The 21,686-nt window shown below is 45.0% G+C and overlaps 2 protein-coding genes across 2 annotated transcripts; one reads left to right on the top strand and one right to left on the bottom strand.

Annotated features, from left to right (window-relative positions):
• Window positions 1-1,779: 1,779 nt before the first annotated feature.
• LOC8037694 (AP-2 complex subunit mu) lies at window positions 1,780-12,700 on the bottom strand. Its single transcript, XM_029992023.4, has 10 exons — window positions 12,448-12,700; window positions 10,675-10,776; window positions 9,582-9,963; window positions 9,247-9,349; window positions 8,385-8,529; window positions 6,886-7,008; window positions 6,130-6,265; window positions 5,820-5,917; window positions 3,914-4,025; window positions 1,780-2,639 (listed from the first exon to the last, which is right to left on the bottom strand). Exons 2-10 carry the CDS (start codon window positions 10,746-10,748, stop codon window positions 2,505-2,507), a joined length of 1,308 nt encoding a protein of 435 aa, XP_029847883.1. The 5' UTR covers window positions 10,749-10,776; window positions 12,448-12,700; the 3' UTR covers window positions 1,780-2,504.
• Window positions 12,701-13,024: 324 nt separating this feature from the next.
• Window positions 13,025-18,587, top strand: LOC8037696 (60S ribosomal protein L22). The gene is made up of 4 exons (XM_002412399.3): window positions 13,025-13,096; window positions 13,564-13,695; window positions 14,533-14,654; window positions 18,374-18,587. The coding sequence occupies exons 1-4, from the start codon at window positions 13,088-13,090 to the stop codon at window positions 18,519-18,521; spliced, it is 411 nt and encodes a 136-aa protein (XP_002412444.1). The 5' UTR covers window positions 13,025-13,087; the 3' UTR covers window positions 18,522-18,587.
• The last annotated feature ends 3,099 nt before the right edge of the window (window positions 18,588-21,686 follow it).

Consider the following 21,686-nt stretch of genomic DNA (forward strand, 5'->3'; position numbering starts at 1 on the left):
TGCACCGACCCTTCACGCGAATCTGGTGTCCGTGCACGCGGAGTGCCCGCACCTGATGTGGGCAAACGCCGACTTGTTTGTAAACAGTGTTGAAGCATCAAACAAGCCGGAGTAATGTCTTCATCAAAAGCTCAGCAGATGCCAAAAGGTTGTTATCCAACTGACAGGGCAACAAAAGCGTCCAAGACTGCAGTCTGTGACCAAAATTTTCTTGCATTTCCGGAACAGTCTCCAGTTTTTTGTACCCATTACTTCACACCATTAATAATAGACCAAATAACTTTTTTTTTTTTGCATCTTTTACTTGTGATTAATGTATAGGGCTTTGAAGATATTTGTTGCCGAAATTATTTCAGGAATGGGCATCATCCCGAAGCAAGCAAGCTTTAGCTGCATGGTTCGGGTTCAAACGACCCCGAGCATATTTTTGTTTTTATCAGCAGTTGTTTGTGTCTTTATTGGCCCCAAAGGTACTGAAGGAAAAATGCAAGTGCAGTGCTGGTACTGTAGGTTATCTGCACCTCGAAACTTGCCTCTTATCTCTACAAAAGGGCACCCTTTTATTGGCAATGAGCCACTCGGCCTTGTTTTTCCTTCACCATTTCTTCAGCTTTTACTTACTGTTGAAAGCGCAGACAAAATGTAACCCGGTGTCTGTCACTTGCCTAGGCTTACAACTCGGTTGTTTTGACTCTCTGAAGGTTGTGAATGGTTTTGGAGACATGGGATGTTTCTTCCTTTGTGGGAAGTTTCAATTAGGGTCATGGTTCCTCACGTAAGTGGCTCTCAACAAGGGAAGTGGTCTGGCTCCTGGAGCTGGCTTTCCCAACATAGAAGTCCCTCTTACGAGTAAATTGGGTTTGGTTTTTTAACTGATTTCCGTCGCAGAGTGCGCGATGTTCTTCAGAGCAACAATACGAAGACTTTGAATGGAGCAACTTCTTTCATTGCAAATCCATTACACTTTGTTAGCTTGATCATAGACACATGCTTTGTCAACATTACATTTTGTGAACCACTTTTTTTTGCAATGATGGGTCAACAAACTCTCTAGGGCAGATTCGATTAGTCTTCCCTTCGCTTGCTGGGAGTATACCAGAAGCGAGGGTAATATTTGCCACACTCTCGTTCTTGCAAAGGTTAACCTTTTTGTTTTAACCCGAGCACGACAAAATGTTGCAAAAAAGAAGCCGCCCACGAAACATTGTGTCGACGAAACATTGTTCAACAAAGACTGCCACCGCTACACATGCTGTCATCTAGATGCATCAGAAATTGGAGTCCAAACATCCAAGGACTCGTTTGCTGATCCACTCTACTTAGTTTCACCTTAAGTCCAGACACAGCCAACGTTATGAGCCAATAGGACCAATCAGAGTCAAGAGCACCATCATGATGTTCATGTTTCTGCAAGTGTTCCATCATCGCTGAACCAATCATAAAGGAAAGACATTGGGATTTGCTGCTTGATCGGTCCTACTATTAGCTCATAGTATCAGCCAAGTCTGGGATTAAGCTGAAACAAAATATATCTAGAGCATACTTTCTTTAGAGTCAACAATTCTGACAAACTATTTGGCATATTGCCACTTTCATTTTGTATTGGTTATGTATCAGTATTGCTGTTTGTATTGGTGCTAGCAGCGTGGCCAGTAGATGCCTACTTAAACACTTCCCAACACAGGCGTTTAGTAGTAGCTTGCATCACACTTTCACCGAACCTCTTTTACCACACAGTTTCACCAAATGTGTGGGAGGCAGGACATGGCACGCCACAAACAATGTTAACATACACTTTTATTTCGCGCACTCGACGTGCCATAATGCCTGTGAAACTTCTCATGCTTGTGGGACAACACCAAAGCACTCGTCACAACGTGGCTGCAGTGGCAGTCGCACTGCCGGGAGACGCTGCGCACCAACGGTTCGATGTCGCAGCCCCGCCCGGTCTAAGTGCAGACTACCCCTTTTTTTTTTTTATTTCGTCTCGATACTGGAGGGTACACCACTAGCAGACGAATAATGAACAGCAAGGGCCTCCCCGGAGAATATGGCGCATGTCCCAACGGGTGTGGTCTTTCGAGTCTTCAACAGGAGATTTAAACATAGAGAAAAAAAAGAGAGCCACACAAAAGAAAAAAAATAAGGCCTCGAATAAGAGAAAGACAGGCCAGGAAATCACAGGAGCAGCTCAAAGAAAAACAAGGAAAGAAATAGACTGGCAGCCGACGTAGGTTAGAATGGAAAGACACGAGCAAACGCCCAAATAAGCCGACCAGTCTGCAAGTCGAAAGGGGCGAAGGAAGGGTCCAGACGGGGCGAATAAATTAACGAGCCCGCGGGGAAGCGGTTGGTGCACAGTCGCCACCCTGGCAAGACCTCGCCGACAGTCAAACTATCGGTGGGTGCACCGGATTGGACTTTGGAGAATGCTCGACAGAGTTAGCCAGTGGACAGTGGGGGGAGGAGGGGGAGAAGGAAGGGGAGCTCCGACGGTGGGGAGGCTAGCAGCGAGTCTCGTAGAGGCCACTTCGGCCGATGTAGCGAACCCATTTGATGACGTCGTGGTCGCTGTAGTTCAGCTTGGACTCAAACACCTTGAGGTAGCGCACCTTGAGCCCAGAGGGAGCAAAGGGAACCTGCAACAATGTCGCGGATGCTGGGTCAAGCGGAGGAAGCCGGTGCATGCCCATACTTGACAATGGGCAGTAGATGGCCTGCCTCCAGCACGCACTCATTGCCTTCCGGCGGGCTTCGGCTGCACGTGTTAACAAGCGCCATCTGAGGCAGACCATCTCCTGGGCTCAAAACCTGCCACTGACTACAGAATCAAGTCCTTGCAACACCAGAAACACGGCAACCAACATTGACGCAAAATGTGGCAAAAAAAAAAAAAGTATGTTCTAAAATAATCTTGCATGCTGGCCGAGTTTGAGGGCATCCGTGTCAAAACGAGAAAGGAGCCTGAAGGAAAAAATGTTATGGATAGTTGCAAAACCTACTAGAAACTAGATACGACAACTTTTACAAGGTACACAGGGCATTTGATTTCTTTATTTGAACAGATTCATCAATTAAAGGAACGCCATAAAAAGTACAATAGCACAAACTGTATAAATGAACTATAAGGCCCTAAAGGATGTAATATTAGGGGGGTAAATCCTCACGGCAAGTGGCATAATGAACAAATATTTAATTACATCTTAACTAGTGAAAACGTGGTTTGCATGAGGAACTTGCTAAGCATCAAAAAACCACCAAATCCCAATTTTTTTTCAAAGATTAGAAGAACGTGTGAAACAAGGAAAGGCGCTAAATTTACCCCTCTTGCAGTAACCTCAACGCAAGGGGTGCGAAAACGTGAATGAAACTAATATTACTCTTATTCCCACCACCTGTTCCACGAGTGGCAACTTTAGTGCACCCTTGCACTCCCCACGTGCTTCAAGTCCTGGTGAAACCAACTGATTTAGTGGTTTCAGGTGCCACACGGGAAGTTTTTTTTATTAGAATCGTTTATTTTAACTCATTAAAGTTCATTAACAAGTCACCCGTAATATGTGTACTCACCAGCACAGACTGCATTAGTGTACCTTTCACAGCTCAGTTTTTAATAAATCTGTTAGAAATAAAATCAAACACCCTGTATATTTCACTCTCCAAACTTTAAGGGGCTTTTTACGACAGTAAAAATCGGTTTCCCCAATTTCAGAAACATTCCATCGCCTACAGAAGGGTTTGCATGCCAGTGCCAGGTCCGTCGAGCTCTAATTAAAGGAGGACTGAACATTCAAAGGCTCCACATTAAGAATTCTCACGGCCAAAATCAAAACAAGACTTCGTTACATCCCTGGCAGCACTGGCGACCAATTAGTCGATCGAATGTGGTCGCACTCCGGATACAACGACCCACCTCAAAGTTCATGGAAATCGGGGGTCGGTTCCATTTCTTCTTGGCATCCGTCTGGAGCAGCTCGATTTCGGCACTCAGCTGAGTCTCCTTCATGCCTGCCATACGCTTGATCCTGTACCAAACAGAACATCTCCTGAGGGTACAGCCCACTGGCTTACGGACAAGCGTGCTCGTGCACCCATAGGCAAGACACCTCCAGGCAAAATTGGTTAAGAAGCGAACACTGGCTAGAGATTTAACTCCTGAACTACTTAAGTAATCAAAATGAAATCTGCAGGGGAAATTTAACATAAGATGTAGGTGTATTGTGCAAACTTTCAGCTCCCTAGGAAAATTTTACATACCTGCATTAGAAGATGTCTCATTCTTTGTTAAATCTATGATATGCAAATGAACCTATTCAGCACTATTTTGACTACTTGAATATACTGGGTGTTCATTTTTAATTTGAACAGATTTATTTTAAAAATCCGTAAAAGATGCACTGATGCAGTTTGTGCAAGTGAGTTATACGGCCAAGGGGACATATTAAGGGGGCTAATCGTAACAATCAGTTGGCTAATTAACTAAAATTTGATAATTAACTTTTTATTTAATGAAAATAGACATATGGTTTCAGTTAGAAACTTGCACAGCGTCACCGAAAACCACTAAATTGGTCATTTTCAGAAAGACTGAGCGCGTGAGAAGCGTAGTAGTGCGCTAAAGTTACCGCTCATGAAGCAGGTACAAGGCTGGGGCTTGTTAAGAGACTGAAAAATCGCGGGGCGCCTTACCGCAACCGCTAGCTTTGTACCTGCTCCACGAGCGGCAACTTTAGCGCACTACTACGCTTCTCACGCGCCCAGTCTTTCTGAAAATGACCGATTTAGTGCTTTTCGATGACGCTGAGCAAGTTTCTAATTGGAACCATATGTCTATTTTCATTAATTAAGAAGTTAATTATCAAATTTTAGTTAATTAGCCAACTGATTGTTACGATTAGCCCCCTTAATATGTCCCCCTGGCCGTATAACTCACCTCCACTAGCAGCATAAGTGCAACTTTCACAGCTTTTTTTTAAATAAATCTGTTCGAATTAAAAATGAACACCCGGTATAGTGGCGGATGTAGAACTTTGGGCTATCAAGTTGTTAGAACTCGCATGTAAATATTTTAGGAGGGGTCATTACCTCAAAATAGGGGATGCCTCTGTCCTATGTCAATTTTTGAAAAGTTTTTTTTCAATGAGGACTTCAACTCACAACAAAATAAAGTAGATAGCCCAATTCCAATGTAGATTTCAGTTCAGAAACATCTCGACTGTAGTGTCAGGGCACTCACCTACAAACTAAAGATTTCTTCGTAGTATGAAATTTGCAGCAAAAAGTGGAACTGAGAAAAATTTATTCAAACATGGAACTCCTTTACTTTGTTACTGCCTCACAATGCATTGAAAATATTTTAAATAAACTATTTGGCATATGATTATCAAATTTAGTGTAAGGGTTATTAGTTTCTAAAACCGAAAAACATAATTTGAAAAATAAATTTATTGAATAAATTTAAAATTTAGGCCCATATCCCCCCTTAAAAAAACAAAAAAACATGACCTTCAGTGTGTACATCATGCTCCCAACCTTCCAAGCCAGGACAGTGTCTTGTATGCAGGCATCTGCAGTATGTTGCCAGGTCTGACACATTGTGTACATCTTTTGTAATGTACCCCCCCCAGATTACCCTAGCCCCAGTAAATGATTGAAGGATCACACCAGCTTGCCTGCATTCCTCCTCCTCCCCCGTGTACATCTTGACTACTTTTTTAAACTAGAGCTTAGTATAACAGAACCCTAATATAACAATTCCCCACGACTTGGTTCAAGAGCGTAGCAAAAGGGAACAATATGCATAGTTGTCGGCCACTCACTTCCAGACAATGGCGTTTTCGCTGGCCTTGTACTTGGCCTTGCCCTTCATGCAGATGAGCTGCACCCCGCTCGTGTTCAGGGGCGTCGGAATGCGCACCTAGGATCAGAAAAAAGCCCAGTGAAGAACAACTTCCAGTCACACAGGTACAACTACCAGGGTGCAAGTTCCCAAAGCCATGCACAAATATCATTGTACACCGGCTCCAGTGTTTGCTGCAACTCTTCCGCGTTCTATCCTGTCATGCACACGCCCCTTCCAGCTGTACCGTAGTTAGAGACACAACTTGCGCCAAGAATGGCAGACGCTACCTCTATCTTTTGTCCAATGAGGGAAGGCTTGAAGTTGGACTTGAGGACCACCTTCACCTCCATTTTGGTGCGCCCAACCTCCCGAACCAAGGGAATGATCCGGAAGGGGAAGCTGATGTCCTTGGTGATGCGGTACCTGGGCGGCACCACAACTCACTGCTACAGCTGTCCCTTGTTCACCTGCCCTCACCTGCTACGCTCGTGCAAAATGCTGAAACTTTCACGCTTTACAGTTTTAAATAGCATCAAAGTGGAAAAACTACTGGCCGTGCTACAAAAATATTGAATGGGCACCTATCCAGACGAGAAATGATTACGGAAATATTTGGGGATGGGTACACTCGCAAGCTAAACTTGTAAAAGCTTCACAAACCCCAGCCAATTCTGATGCTTATGAAAAACAATAGGCACTCGCCAGTGGCATAACCAGGAAATTTTTTTTTTTTTTTGAGGATTGTTTAAAGAGGCCCCTTCCTTGGCTATACCACTGGAAGTTGCAGTGCCATGGGTGCTAGCTCAGTATTTTACAGCATGTCCTGGCAAACAATGAGGGACTCTATCACAGCCCACCTTATTTCAGCACCTCAGTCAAATTCCACAAAAGAGCTTACTTCAAGCTACTCGGTCTCAGAGTGGGTCTAGGTCAAACCTCCAGACCAACTTTTGGTAGGTCTACCCACACAGGCAGTGTGTAAGCCCGCTCGGCAATTGAGTTTCGTCAACAGCGCAAAGACTACCAGTGTTGCCGCCACATACCTCATGAGTTCGAATTCTCCGTCGGGTGGAATGAAGCTAATGCTATGCTCGCTTTCAAACTTGCTCAGCTTGACACACTGGTGGAACTGGCAGTCGTCAATCGCTATCGATGTCTTGCCCGTGCTGAAAGATAAGTTAGATAATATTGTTGGCACAAATACCAATGTTTAGTTCACAAAAAAATAGCTAGTCAAGCCTGTGTAAGTTAATCTTGAACAGTAGTCAGTTTAGTTACATTGAAGTTCGGTATGGTTGCACTTAGCAAATTAATTGACAAACGGTTCATGTTAATCCCAAAAAGTAACAAAATTAGGTTCCACCCATGCTATTGAAATACCCAACAGTACTGAGGCGTGCGGAGATTGCTGACCAAGGGTGTGGCATCCAGTGGCATAAAACAAATGTTGACACTAAATTCACTTCAATTTAACACGCGACTCGTGGCAGTTTGACGCCGTGACAATGTGTGGTGCCAGTGCTGAGAACAAGTTGACGCAAAAGTGTGCTTGTCAATACAATTGTGTGAAGTAACTGGCACTGGACCAAGTCTCAGGTTATTCCTAACCAAGTTAGTTATTGAGGCTCGATTGCAACTTGGGAATTATACTCTTTTTAACCTCAAGAGAAGCAAGTTTTGCGCATTGTTCATATGCGGCACAAAGTAGTTCTTATGAGATTTGGTTGTTGGAAAAAAAAAAGATACTTTTGGCATTTGGAACGTGCACGTCTTGACAAGACAACGCATATCTAATCCAAATTTCACCTACATATATTTTAATTATCCACATAAAGGGGGAAATTAGTAATTCTCTGCAAAGAGCCGAACTTGCTTTACTTCGGTTCTTGAGCTATAACCACTGCTTGGAACTCCCCGAGAGACTAAAAACCAAACTGCTCAACCCGGGATTTGAAGGCTGACCAAAAGAAAGCTCCTCCCCAGAAATACGACGCATTGCGACGGATAGCACCAACACATTGGTGCTTTTGCTCGAGCGCGACGGTGTCAAACCGATGCTTTAGTGCCTAGGTTAGCACTCCACAGAAGCGCACTCCACTAAAGCAGTAGATTCGGTTACAGCCTTGCAGTGGTTAAAGGAACAGCACAAAATTGGCAACAGCTCGTTTGCACTAGATTCACTAGATGAGCTAGGCTTCAAAGCAACACTGCTTCAGCCACCCTTCTGCTTAAAAATCATTTACAGCTATCTGAAGCTTCATCTGAAATAAAGGAAACTTATCCTGTCCTCCCAAAACATTAAAACAGTTTGCACCGGAGCAAGACTATATAACCCGAGTTTCCCGACACCGCATCTAAAGCTGAAGAAGTCTCATTTTCAAATTGTCACAATGGCCAACTGCACCTGCCTGCACTAGACAACAAAATGGCGGCACCCACAAGACAACCAAGGAACGGAGTGCAGCGCTCCAGTGGCTCTAGCTGGCACCGGCTGCGATGCACTCTGTATGGATAGGGTGACAAGAGGTTGCACGGGACTTGCCTTCGGGTGGGGTCGTCCATGGTGCTACTCTTGCCCTTGCTTTCCATGGTGATCTTGTCGTTGATGCCAAATTTACATTCGGGCATGCCCGAGAGGTAAGACTTCATTACTACCTTCCCGGCCACGTGTGCGCTCAGCACTTGACCTGCCGGAGATGACAGGACACTGTAAGCATTCTGTACCTTTTCCAATGAGCTCACATGTGCTCTATTGGCAGAGTTAAGGAACTGTGAAATGGAAGCCTGGAATGACAACCTTCTCTTCTGCACAATGACATAGTCGGGACAACATTGGGCAGAAAGCGAGGCGAGAGAAAGCAATACGAGCCTCTTAGCAAGAACCATCAGATGTAAACAGAAACCGATTCCTGCTCCATGCTTTAAAAATACACAAATAATTTACCGAGAGCACTATAGTCTGTTGCAACCTAAGAACGAAGGGCGAAGGTAAGAGGGGCCGGGGAGGAGGAAGCAGACGGAACGCTGGAGAAGAGGGGGAAACCTCTCTTCAGCGTTTTGCCTGCTTCCTCCTCCCCAGCCCGTCTTACCCTCGCCCTTAGGTTGCAACGGACTATAGTCAGCCAAATGGAAAAATTGTTTCACGGTCCCTTGAGACCCCATAACGAGGTTATCAACCTCAACAAATACATCCCAATGTCACCATCCATCGAGGCTGGTAATAAAAGTCTTTTCACAATTGGAATTCTTAGAAACAAGCACTAAAAAAAACAGCGTCGCCTAACCAAACATATGGGACAAAGCACCGGCAAAATTTGAACGTCAACAGAAAATGCCTCAACTTTAAAGTGGCTCTGCAAGTGATCTCCAAAAGGGCACTCCAGTGTGAGCAGCAAGTTCCTCACCTTGGGGAGACATAAGAAGGTTTACATACTCCAGGACATCTAGAAACAGCTCGTTGCGGCGATACTTGATGCCCTCGCGCCTCCAGCCGATCTGACCCGTCACCTGCTCGGCAAGGAGAAAGATGCTTGTTAGACACACTAGAGATGAAAAAATGAGCACAAATCTGGCTTCCTAAATCCATCGCAGGCATGATGAAAGAATGTGGAAAAGTTCCTGGTCAAATGTAAAAATGTGACCTGCGCTCGGACGCTGGGCATGCCAACATCGCATCACGCTAAGCAGCAGAAACGTGGGGAAGGCCGAAGTTAACAGCGGGCCACCCTTGCACACGCACCTGTGAGGTGATTTGGCTCTGCTCTTCCTTGGTTTGAGACTTGACCCCCTGCTGGGTGATAAAGGTCTTGAGAATGCCTGTGTCCGTGTTCTGCGGGTAACCGAAGTCCAGGATCTCGTCCAGCAGCTCGTAGATGAGCACAAAGTTGTTCTTGACGTTCTCCTCGCTGATCTTGCCGAAGTAGGACTGCATCACCTCACACATCTTGAGCAGGAACTCAAAGACCATGGCGGCGTTGACATTCTGCCGGGTCACTGCCGCCAGCCAGATGTTGGCCCGCTTGATGTGGAAGAAGGATGTCCGCGCTATGTTGGTCACGGGACTGCGCACCTGCTGTCGGGCATGGATCACATTCACCCGGAACGCGTCCACCGCATTGCGCCTGCGTGGAAGAATGTGCCGTTAGCTATGCCCCCAAACGATGCCATCACAACTCTGCTCCGAGGGTGCATAAAAGTGCACCGATGGGCAGACGTTTACGACACAAATGGCACAAAGGAGGAGGGCAAGTAGAGGGAGTAGACGAGACTAGCTAGCATTAATGTGCAACTGAAGTTTTAATCAATGCAACGATAATGGGAGAATAAGAAGTGTCCGATGCAAACATTTTTTATAAACTTTTTACATTTTTTTTTAAAGGTTACCCGAATGTACAAGCTTTGCTATATTTTGAAGCTGTAATTATTGCAGAACTTAAATTTAATTTTTCTAGCGACCATGTGACTATGACAGAACTGAGGCAACCCCATGTGGTGTGCTTCCTATGGTCCTTCTGGTTCCCTTTTTGCGACCAAGGAGTACTGCATTGCCTTCCTGTGCATCAGTTTCCAGCAAGAAAAGAAGTGGAGGGGGCAACAAGGCAAGGGTGTGCTGGTACATGACGCCACAAACATTTTCTAACATGGCCACCTAATTATTGCAGGCGGGGCACACCATCAAATTAAGCTTATTCATGCTTCATATAAAGATTAAAAAAAGTTATGGACACGTGAGAGAGGTCCTACCAGCATAGTTGTGTCTAATATTTGATAATGTGACCACATAAGCAAAGTTAAAAAAAAAAAAAGCACCCTAGGAAGGAAGCAACACACACCCTATGTCATCCCGGTAAACCCTGGAGATGAGCACCTCCCCCTTGTGGTTGTAGATGAACAGTCCCCCAATCATCGTCCCAGCTCTGCCCGCTTCCTGCTGTCTGGAAGAGAAAAGTAAAATGTCCAGCAGATGCCAACACACTCATAGTAACTTGCACAAATGCAGGGGCAAAGCAACTCCTTCCTTTACTTTACAATGTTTCTCGTTGCATGCAACAAAAGTGCTCTTGGGGCCGAATCTGAACCTCTTACTAGTGCATGCTATATGAGAGTGTTAGATTCATAGGAGAGGCCGCGAAGCTGTCATGTCACTGCCATCGGTTTCCGTGTACAATCCGTTGAGTCACTGTTGTGACTGCACGTCTTGAAGCATCAATCTTCTCCACGAGTAGCTAGGAAAACACTACTTTGAGCAACGATAATTTCGCACGTTCAAGCAGAGATTAGAAAACGGATAAGCAGCGGTCCCCTTTGCACCCCACTGTGTGCAGATTTCTGCTATTGGAGTGAATGCTCGTTTACAAGCAGATGAAAAAGGTGTAGCCTCTATGCCAAGCACCTAAGCAGACTAGCAGCGTTTGCAACGCTCCTTCATTTCAAAACACTATTCGTGTCACATAGGAGGACCCACTACAACGGTCAGGCAGAGTAGCCTGAATGCAGCTGGTAGCTCATCTCTCCAAAAGCTCAGTCTGAACCATGCCTCAGCTGGTGTGTATTCTTTGTTCATCGCTTAATCCATCGAACCCAACTCTTGAATTTTCATACTAGCATTGACAGATCCACTACCTAAGCGATGCTTCAGACCAAAACTTAAGCTCGTGCCGCGGTATGACCGACTTTTCTTTTTGTCTTGGCTCCCCAAAATTTGACGCTACTTTTATCAAGGCACCGGACAGAGAAAAAAAAAAAAAATGTTAGCATGTTCACTGCCGCCGAATTACTGCGACAGCTAAACGTCCTAAGAAAAAAAAAAAATCTTTTTTTTTTTTTTTTTTAAGACATTCTCTACTTGGGACACTGAGGGCGAAGTCGGTCAGCACGGCGGCGACGCCGGCAGAGATCCACCCCTTGTCGAGCAACGTGACCAGAAACGCCCCCAAAGAGCCACCCCGCCGCCGTAGTACCCAGGTCGACCACACATCTTCGCCCCGAACTTCCAGACAAAAATTCCCGAACAACGTACAAAACAATCGAAGAAAAGTTTGAAGGGTTCGGGGTTCGAAGGACGACTTCCAAATCAAAATGACGGAATTTTACTGGAGCGAGCCGGCGCGCCGCAGTCATGTTCACGTGAAGGAGGCAGCAGCAGAACTGAAAACGCCAATCGATATTATTTTTTATTATTCCCCACCGAATCCAGCATGGAAAAATTTAACGAGTGAAACTTCTGGGTCCCCGGCGCGCATTAGCTTTTATTTCTCTGTCAAAGTTGAAGAGGCGGTCCGAGCTAGTCGCAAGAACGATATCGATTAGGAAGCCATGGCCGACGCTGTCCTTTCCTCCCCAACTCGCTCGAGTAGCGGTTCCCATCAAATTCAGCGTGAATTTCCTTTGTTTCCGTCGACGCTTCGCAAAATATCTTTCCAAACTAGAGTTCTACGGTGCTCGTGGGAAAACCGGGACTTGTCCAAGGCAACGCTCGGTCTCTACTAGTCGGGACGTCGTTAAGACTAGTTTGCAGCGGTCGGTCACACCGCCGGGCAACGTGAGCTCCTCTTTGAGCAGGTTGTGCGAGAGCTCGGTGTCGCGGGGTTAATGGGCTCACTTACCTATCAGAGTTTACGCTGATCGCACTTGGCCCTCACGCAACACATGCCGGTCCTGGCCAGGGTTCAGCTGTGATCGGATTTTCCACCATTACACGCGTTCCATCTAATGTCGGTAGGCGTGTTGCTGACGCCCCTTTAATATCATTCGCCGCCGAACAATTCGAGCGCGGAGCGCTGCTGGCACTACAAGACGGACGAAGCCACTGATATCAATGACGAGCCCGCCTCGTTCGTATTTACCGTAGCGCCACCCTTTCGGAACGTTGCGGCACATCTTCATAATATTAGTCTTAAAAAACGCCGCAGCGTTTGAAAACGGCGGCGCTTTATTCAATTGATGCCAAACGGTGGGCGAGAGTGTGTTCAGTTTATGCAAGTTTGCATCAACAGAAGTTGGTCAACTCTACCACTGCCCGCTTTAAAAATAAAACTATTTTATGATTTTTAAGTCAATATATTAGTTTATTTTTAATTTTTTGGTAAATATGGTTTTACTACGAATGCTTTAACGTAAAAAATTTAATTTAGGTTTTTTAGGAGCTTTTTGAGGAGCTACAAGCATACAAGCACTACAAGCAGACAAGCAGATGTCGCCTCCGTTCCCCTCCCATCGTCCCTTTCGCAAGCCTCACCTGTAGAAATGGCTGTTGTGAGTAAAATCGTGCTCCGTCTTGTCACGTTTTTTGTTCACAATTTCGCGTTTATGGCCTAATATTGTTCATCTTGGTATTAGTTTTAACCATCCGTGTAGCGTTCACGCGGGCCCATAGTCGCACTTTGCGTACCATTAAACTCGCATGCCGGCTGGTCACGGCGACCACGTTGGAGGTGCCTAAGCCTAACAGCGGGTCTAACAGTGTCTTGCTTATGCATAGATTAGTTGTTCAGCACGCAAAATCTAGCAAGTTTTCAACGAAAATATGCCGGTCGTGTGCTGGGTTTAAAGTAACATAAGTACGGAATATGATCGCTCGGTTAGAAATGCGATTGACGGTTTGCTGTTGCGGCGAAATGGTCCCGTGGCATGGCAGATGTCGGACTGAGTGCAATGGAGACTGCAATCACGACAAGTTGCTAGTGTTCGTGTCTGAAGTGTCTCGTGTTTGGCGGTCGCAGGCGCCGCCAAAAGTGAAGAGGGCCGTCAAGGCAGGGCAGAAGTCCAAGGGGAAGAAAAAGAAGGTGCAGACCAAGTTCACGATCGACTGCACACATCCCGTCGAGGATGGGATCATGAAAGTGGCCGAATTTGTGAGTACCACGCCGCCGGAGTGCCTGCATGTTTGCTCTTTCTAATCCGTGACACTTTTTTGTTTTCTTTTTCATCTCTTACACCGAAAGCGTTCATCGTCCTGTGGACCTGTATATTTACAGGGTCTGTTTGTGCTCCTAGTGAAGACTACAGCTCTGCCGTCGCACTGACGTTGACTATGTTGTGCGCTCAGAGTCATTGAAGACCAGACGACTTGACTGCTTGTGCGATAGAGCAACTAATGGCGAGGTATACGCTGTTGCCTACGTAGTATGCAGCGCTGTCAAGTGCGTGGCTTCACCACGAATCGAATTTTCACGCGAGTGCGTGCAAATTAAAAGCTGAATCCAGACACGGGCTCGAGCTAGCATCTTTGACAGCTTTGTACGCTAAGTATAAAATGGAGTATAGTTTCTGCCAAGCGGGCTGTATAATGGGCCTGTGCCTTGACATGTGCAACCCACACATAGATTGACAGATTTAACATCTTTTCCGGTCTGTAGTCTGCATAAAAACATGCTGAGACACAGCACACCTTGGCCAATGCCTGCCTTACTAGCTCACAAGGAAGCTTGTGCCATACATCAATCATAGTTAACAGATTCTGCATCACTTATAAAAACCGTTCATCTCTCATCTTGAATAACTATATCCTTGTATAGCGTGCACCGCATAAAATTTAAACTTCTAGACATATATAGTCCGGTAAATATGGTAGTTGCATGATCATGCCCTCCCATCATGTTCCAGTATCTTTCACACTACTTGGCACGCCGGGGGTAATGGGAGTTGGGCTTGGGGCTGATGCTGCATGCGCTGGCATGGCTCTTTCCCAGGAGCACTACCTCAAGGAGAGGATAAAGTTCAACGGCAAGACCAACAACCTGTCTGGAGTCATTGTGGTGGACAAGGACAAGAACAAGGTCTACGTCACGGCCGAGGTCCCCTTCTCCAAAAGGTTAGGTCTCCAGAACTTGGGTTTTTCCTCTTGCATCCAGAAAGTTGTAATCGAAGCAACAGGTGATTGGGAATGTGCTCGTCCTGGGGCACCGACTAGATCAGCGAGTCTGTAGATGCCACACCTGTACAAAACATGTGCACAGAGTAATGAAATCCCAATGCTGTGCTTACGCTCTGTTATATATGCAAAGACTGTACGGCAACATGGTGTCTCACCTCTCCCCTTGTGATAAAATTCCTGGCTACTTGCATACATTATACTACCATTTGGTATTGAATGTTCCATGGTACCCACTTTTTGGAAAATTGTGGTCCGACCTCATGAACTCTCACCATCTAAAATCGTGGGCAGTTTTTTTTTTTTATTATTTGCCATTTTATAATTTGTTTACGGCACCCAGCAGACCCTCTGAAAAATCTTGTAGCCTGTTTCGGTTTCGGTCACCTCGGACAAAGTATTCGTGTGTAGGTCATCGAGTTGTTAGTGTCGGCGTGGTTATGTCTATACCGAGACTTGTCGACACGTGCTGTGTTGCATGTGGCACTGGTGACATCACTTCTACGTCGCCTTTTGGTTTCCATCTCTTCTATATTGCCCCTCCTATAACAATTTGAATGTTGGTATGTGCCATCCAAAAACAACTGACTCTTGCACTCATGCACTCTTGAAATGTATTGGACATCAGTGCTGCACAAACAAGCACAATTGACTTTTGGCAATTGTCCACTTATGTGCTGGAATTGGTTGTTAATAAATGGTGGCTGTCAGCATTAATACAGTTTCGAAAAGGGTCTGGTGCACACTTGATTACCATACAGCTCGCGTGTGAAGCGTCTCATTCGGTGCCCCAGTACAGCTGACATTTTGGGCTGGGCTGGGGGGGAAGGGTGTTTAAATGTTGTTGCTGTTTGTTCATTAGCTGATCTTGTAGATGACCATGAGTCACTCTCAATTTCATCTGCAGTTCATATAAAAGTATGATTGGCTAAATGCACTAATGCATTAAGAGCAGTGTGTTAATGGCATTAGCAGTGTTTGCAAGCAGTTGGTAGAAAGGGTCCTCCTCCCTCCTAATTATTAACCATGCAGGTGCAAGAAGAGACACTGCCCTTACTGTTGCATTCAATATAATTGTAGTTCTTTGCTCCTAAGTGAAATCCTGATGTTCTTTTGTTTGTTTGTTTTGCTCTTCAGAGATGTTTCCTAAAATAGTGGTTGGCGCAGGTCACAGAAAATCTCTCCTGTGCTATCTCGTGAAGAGGCTTCAGGTTCCACTTTGAGGGCTTGTAGTAACGGGACTAGAAGTAAAGGGGCCTTGGGAGGTTTCTCAGATTGCCTAAATATGGCAATAACTTACTCTGCTGGCTCTAAGCATCCTAGGAATGCCTAAATCATAACGTTACGCGGCATATTTCCCTATTAAAGAAGCAATCAAAGATCGCAAGAACACAGAGTCCATCTCGGGCGATGGGAGGAGCATGTTTCGAAACCGGGACCACTGTCTGTAATTAACAAAAAAAAGATCCTCGCATTGACTGGTGGAACCACGCAGTCATATCTAATGCACTCGGCTTGTTGCCAGGACAACCCGGACTTTGGCAAGTTTTTTTAGTCAGTCATACTGTCGTCACAGACAACGTCAGTTGTGTACCTTCGTAGCCATCACTTCATTGCGCCATGGCTCTCGCTACCCTGATGCCTCTCGAGGAAGAGTTGCACGATGTCATAAATTCGGGCGCAGCAAACAGTCTCAATAGTGGGCTACGTAGTGGGCAACCGCACTGCAAAGAGGCCAGTCCACTTGAGGCAGCAAACTCACCTGACGACAGAATCCAGTGCAAGGAAGACCAATGATTAAGCCCACCGAGTGCGCGCTCGAGAGCAGACCAGCAGTTGACTGTACATATCGCTCCTTCGGAAGATAAAAAACAAAAAAGCATAGTTGCAGTATTGTGTTCCCTCCTTAGGCCCTCTTTAAAAATTTGGGAATCGGGCTTTTGAAGATCATTGCAGCGTGAAGTTTGTAGGACTGTAACAAGTCTCAAAACCTTGGGCGTGGATTAAAGAGTCTTGAAACGCTGGGGGAAAACCGCTCATCCGTAGCAGGCAATGCACTGCTTTGCAAGAAAGGGATGTGTTCGATTGGTCGGCACCGGTCGCATGTACGGAGGTTTTGTACACTTTTCGAGGAACCTCAAGCTTGTTTGCCACTCACCTCATCATCTGGCTGATCACTGCCCTTAAAATCATTTTTTGCTTCAAAATGAGACTTAAAGGAGCATTAAAGTCATTTCCTAAAAAGGTAGTTTTTGATCTTGTATTGTTTAAAATGTGTTAGTTCCTGCATATACTAAGTCCTATGTTACAAAACTGCCTACTCACCTCGGGGCAAGAGAAAAACATGTGGGCTCTTTTTTCTCACGGGCTACATTGTGTGGGCCAATGAAAGCCCTACAATACGTAGATTCCGAATGATTTCGTTATAACTCGTTTTGAAGAGAGTCTGATTGGTACACATTCGGATAAGACCCCTCTTTTTCTCCGCGGGCGAAGCCATCACTCGCAGCTCGCCGGCAAGCTCCCTTCGTCGACCACTTCACTCGGAAGAAAATTCTTCCCAAAAAGGGCGTGTCGCGATCTTTGAACACGCTTTCACTGAGAAAATAAGCTATGCGCGGTTGGGGTTTCAGGTTTGTTGGGATGCTTAGAGCGTCCAGATTGAGTTGTCACCGCAAAAGGACGATCTCAGAAACAACTTCAGTGCCCCTTTAGGCTGGTTTCACACACTTGCAACTGCTTACGATTGTGTTCCTTAAAACCTTTTCAAATCTTTTACGATGAGAGCACACACTGGCTCCATCTATTGGGTAGCTGTAAAGCACTCGCAACTACTATGTAGATTTTTTTTCTTTTTTTATCTGGAAAAGCTTTTGACAGTGTCATCAACGACCGTATCTCGTGGATAGTAGGTATTTACATTTGATCTCGCGAATGCTGCACAACCTTTGCTCTAGTGAGGTGCAGTTCCAGGGTCACCTCATAGATTCTTGGCTTTGAAAAGTATTCATTTAATGACCAAAGAAGTGGCCACCAAATGTGCCCTGCTATTTGGTCATAAACAAAAATTGCTTTTAGCCGTCTCGGGAGCTTCCAGGAAGAATGAGACGACACCTCATAGATGGGGACAGCATGTTGTCTCATCAAAGAGATTGCAAAAATTTCGGTCCTAAGCGAGCGCAAGTGCATGTGTGGGCCTTTACGATCTTGCACAGACCTCGAAAGCTGACATAAGTGTATAAATAAAGCGCGGTGCGGTTTGCGCATTCTCTTTTCTAAATCTCGCTACTTTGAGGAGCTGTGAGGAACGGATGTAGTTCGTGGTCACCATTCTATAGGAGACCCCAAAATAAATGTTGCTCGGTAGGTCGCAGCTATCCGTGATGGCAACGGTACTTTGACATTGTCAATATGTAATCACTGAGGTTTCTGAAATCGGGTTAAACTTGAACCATATCCAGATTTCTGTTCTCGCAGTTGATGGCAGTTTGCTTTGCGGGTCGACGGAATTGGTTCGCCCGTCGCTTGGAGTACGAAAATCCTTGAGATTACAACTGTCAGCTTGCGTGTGGGCAACTGTGAAGCTCTCTGCTCCCAAAAATGACCTGAAACAATGCAACATAGATCTGTTCCTCAGCAAACTTGTTCGCTGTGTGCAGGTACCTGAAGTACCTAACGAAGAAGTACCTAAAGAAAAACAACCTGCGGGACTGGCTGCGGGTCGTGGCCACAACCAAGGACGCCTTTGAGCTGCGCTACTTCCAGATCAACAACGAGGAGGAGGAAGACGAAGAGGACAATGACTAGACCTTCCTTCCTCACTCCCGCCTCTCGCCCATCCATTGGAATAAAAAGGCAAAAACCCTCTCAAAAGCTCTGTCTCCCCTTCCTTCCTCCCTTCGCTGCATCGACTACCAGGGGTCAGATTCACTGAGTACCATTTTCCATAGCACCTGCTAGAATGGGTGAGGAGCATCCCAATTGGCGGGTGTCATGAGAAAAGAGAAATTGTGTAATGCATTTATGCGAGAGCTCTAAACAGCTTGTAAATTATGGTCACTCAAAAAAAAAAAATTTCAGAGCTTTGTTTATGGTATTTGGGCCAAATGTGAGGTTATTTATCCCCTATACTTCGTTTCAGCTTCGGTCCAGACGCAGCCGGTGCTACAAGCGCGAGCATGTGGCCCAGAACAGTGCTTGCACTGCACCAGCGCGCGTGCTTGGCAGGGATGCTGAAAGCCCGGAGCTCGCGCTTGTAGCTTTGGCGGCGTCTGGACCGAAGCTGAAACGAAGTATAGTGAGCCGGTTATGGCAGCTGTACCAAACATGATTTGTTGCCCTGGCAGAGCTTGGAAGTTTTGGTACACTGGGAAACCTTCATTGATTTGTTTACACTAAGAGGTCACTCAACCTATCGACAGAAGCCGACATCTGTTGATTCCGCTCTTGCTCGTGAACAGTGCCCAATTAACTTCAAGGTCAAGCCTTACCCGGGCCAACAGACCGAGGTCTTTTCGGGGAGGAAAGTCAACTGGATCACTGGAGCTGCCCCTCGGTGTGGACCATGATGCAGTGCTATCAAAGTACCCTGATACTATGTCCTGTTCTATACAAGTAGCTGCATCTCTGAGGTGCTTCCAAACTTTAATTGTAACTTTAATACGAAAAAACTGATCTCGCCAATTCGTATCTTTCACTGTAGTGTCACCCTCTAGAATGAATTGGTGCCATCAGTTTGGTGGCTTTAGTCCATGTGGAAAGATGTTTCTTTGGAGGCATGTGCAGCAGGTATTCACAGTGATGTGGTTTGTTATTCTTGAGTAGCAAAAAACTTGGAGCATGATTGCGCATTTCATTTTCAATTATACCACCGCAAATATGTTGATTCATGTCCAACTAGAAGGAAATGTCTACTTTGCCTTCTCGCTTATGTGCAACCTTTTGTTAACTTTGATTGCACAGCAGGAGTGATCTTGCCAAACACAGAACTAGCTGTTTAGTTGTGTGTAGAAGTGCAAACTGGTGAATGGATATTTTAGGTATGGAATCTCACTGAAATTGTGTTATGATACAACAATTTTGGGCTCCTAAATCTGTTTCCTTCAAGTTCTAGAGGTTGTAATAAAACTACAATTCTTAATTCCAATAAAATAAAGCTCTTGTCATTTGATTATAAAACATCAGTTACATTTTATATGGAGAACATTCAACAAAAATTGGCTTGTGAACGATTAATATGTCTTAGAAACAATCCGGCCAAACACATTCAGGTTTACCCAAGTTTTTATCCTCTACTGCTAATTTAGGTCTAATTTACTTGCACCCATAAAGAAGTGATCACTAAACAAAAGAGTTGGCATTAAACATGAACCTACAAGAGAGTCCATATAATCCTTACAATACCAAAGTACACTTCTCAAATCTAAAAAGTCTCAAATCTAAAAAAGATACTGGCAGGATATCGCATAAACAAGCCAGCATTTTTTTTTTAAATTTTCATGTCTCGCTTTGGAGGAATATTTTCCCCTTAGTATGTGGGTGTGCTGCAGCGAAGCAAGACTCTCAAATCACTATGCTTACTTTGCAGTTGTCGTTTCACTGCTCTACACCAGTGTGCGGTGAGGAGTGCACTCAACGAAACTAGCCCACCGGAAGAGAAGATGAAAATTGTTGCGGAACTTCCTAGTACTGCAAGTGGTTTATGCAAAATCAAATCGAATAGTATGTTATTTGAGGCGGTAATTGAAAGTTTTGAAAACTTGCACAAGCCTAATCATAACAATCCGGCCAGGTTGTGAGGCCTGAGCTATTCTATTTGCAGTATTATTAAAGTGAAATAAAGTTTTACCCCCCCCCCCCCCCCCCCCCATAGAAAGTTCCTCACATTTTGGTAAAATGTAGCAGGATGAAGCAGGGTAAGCGCTTTGGCGCAGTGGCGCACCATTCATCACTATTCAGCGCAGATTGATACCTAGTTTTGGGCATGAAGTAGTGCACCCATCTGCGGTGACATTAGAGTTCAAAAGTTCCTCGGCTCCTTTTCACAATGTGTCGGCCATGCATAGATGATCTGTAATTGCATCTTTTTGTACTGGTTGGTTAGCATTTATAGAATCTAGTGTGCATACACCTCCTTATGGTGTTACTGGCCGTGAGTTTTGATTTCCACACTACCAATACTTGTAAGATGAGGCACTGTCCCTTAGATCCGACAGCACTTCATGATAAATAATGCTGTCAATACTTGAGAGTGCCATTTAATTTATTATTTCATGTTGAACTTTTTCATCATGGCATGCATGATGAAAACCAGTTTGCAAACAGACAAGTGTAACACTTTCTAGTTCATTTTTCTGCTATATACTTTTGCTAATTCTTTTGCAAAATAACACTGCCAAGCCAATCAGCTTAGCAAAGGATGTCACAGGTTCTCTCACTTGAGACAGGATGCCACCTGTTGAAGGATATGCAAATGTAATTAGAAAGGTTGTGTTTCCAACATCCAATTTCACAAAAGGTAACCTCTCGGGTGTGGTTTATCGGTTTATAGACAATCGATTTGTGGCGTGCTTAGGGCCTCAATGACCTAACGTTTAAAGCATAATCAGTTTTACATTGGTAAGGGGGGGGAATGAGAGCTGGTGGGTTCTCATTTTGAAAGTGGATTGTTAGCTGTAGTACATGCATGTCAGCTGTAGGTTAAAAGATTCACAGCATTTTTTTGTCCAGATATATTTCACACTAAAATGAGGTCCTGACGACACTCTGAATGGTGCAGACGAAATTCCTTGTTCTCTTCTAGCTTTTACCAACCCATGTTGTAGGCAATTGCACCAACAGTGCAACCACTAATGAGAGAACATTGCATTTTACAAAGAGGAGACAGCAAAATCTAAATACTTGAAAACACCAAGTTCAAACACACTTGTGCAGCACACCACGATCGACAGATATAAAATGTAATTAAATAAA

The sequence above is a fragment of the Ixodes scapularis genome, unplaced genomic scaffold, assembly GCF_016920785.2.
Source record: "Ixodes scapularis isolate PalLabHiFi unplaced genomic scaffold, ASM1692078v2 PGA_scaffold1__304_contigs__length_218370807, whole genome shotgun sequence".
Lineage (NCBI taxonomy): Eukaryota > Metazoa > Arthropoda > Arachnida > Ixodida > Ixodidae > Ixodes > Ixodes scapularis.

What these genes read in the sequence shown, in the direction of transcription:
- LOC8037696 (XM_002412399.3), top strand. An exon ending in TCATGAAAGTGGCCGAATTT is followed by an intron (nt 13,696 to 14,532) that starts GTGAGTACCACG and finishes GCTCTTTCCCAG; the next exon opens with GAGCACTACCTCAAGGAGAG. An exon ending in GAGGTCCCCTTCTCCAAAAG is followed by an intron (nt 14,655 to 18,373) that starts GTTAGGTCTCCA and finishes CGCTGTGTGCAG; the next exon opens with GTACCTGAAGTACCTAACGA.
- LOC8037694 (XM_029992023.4), bottom strand. Translation starts at nt 10,748, where the DNA reads ATGATTGGGGGACTGTTCATCTACAACCACAAGGGGGAGGTGCTCATC. An exon ending in GGAGAATTCGAACTCATGAG is followed by an intron (nt 6,266 to 6,885) that starts GTATGTGGCGGC and finishes GGTGCCGCCCAG; the next exon opens with GTACCGCATCACCAAGGACA. An exon ending in GAAAACGCCATTGTCTGGAA is followed by an intron (nt 4,026 to 5,819) that starts GTGAGTGGCCGA and finishes TGTTTGGTACAG; the next exon opens with GATCAAGCGTATGGCAGGCA.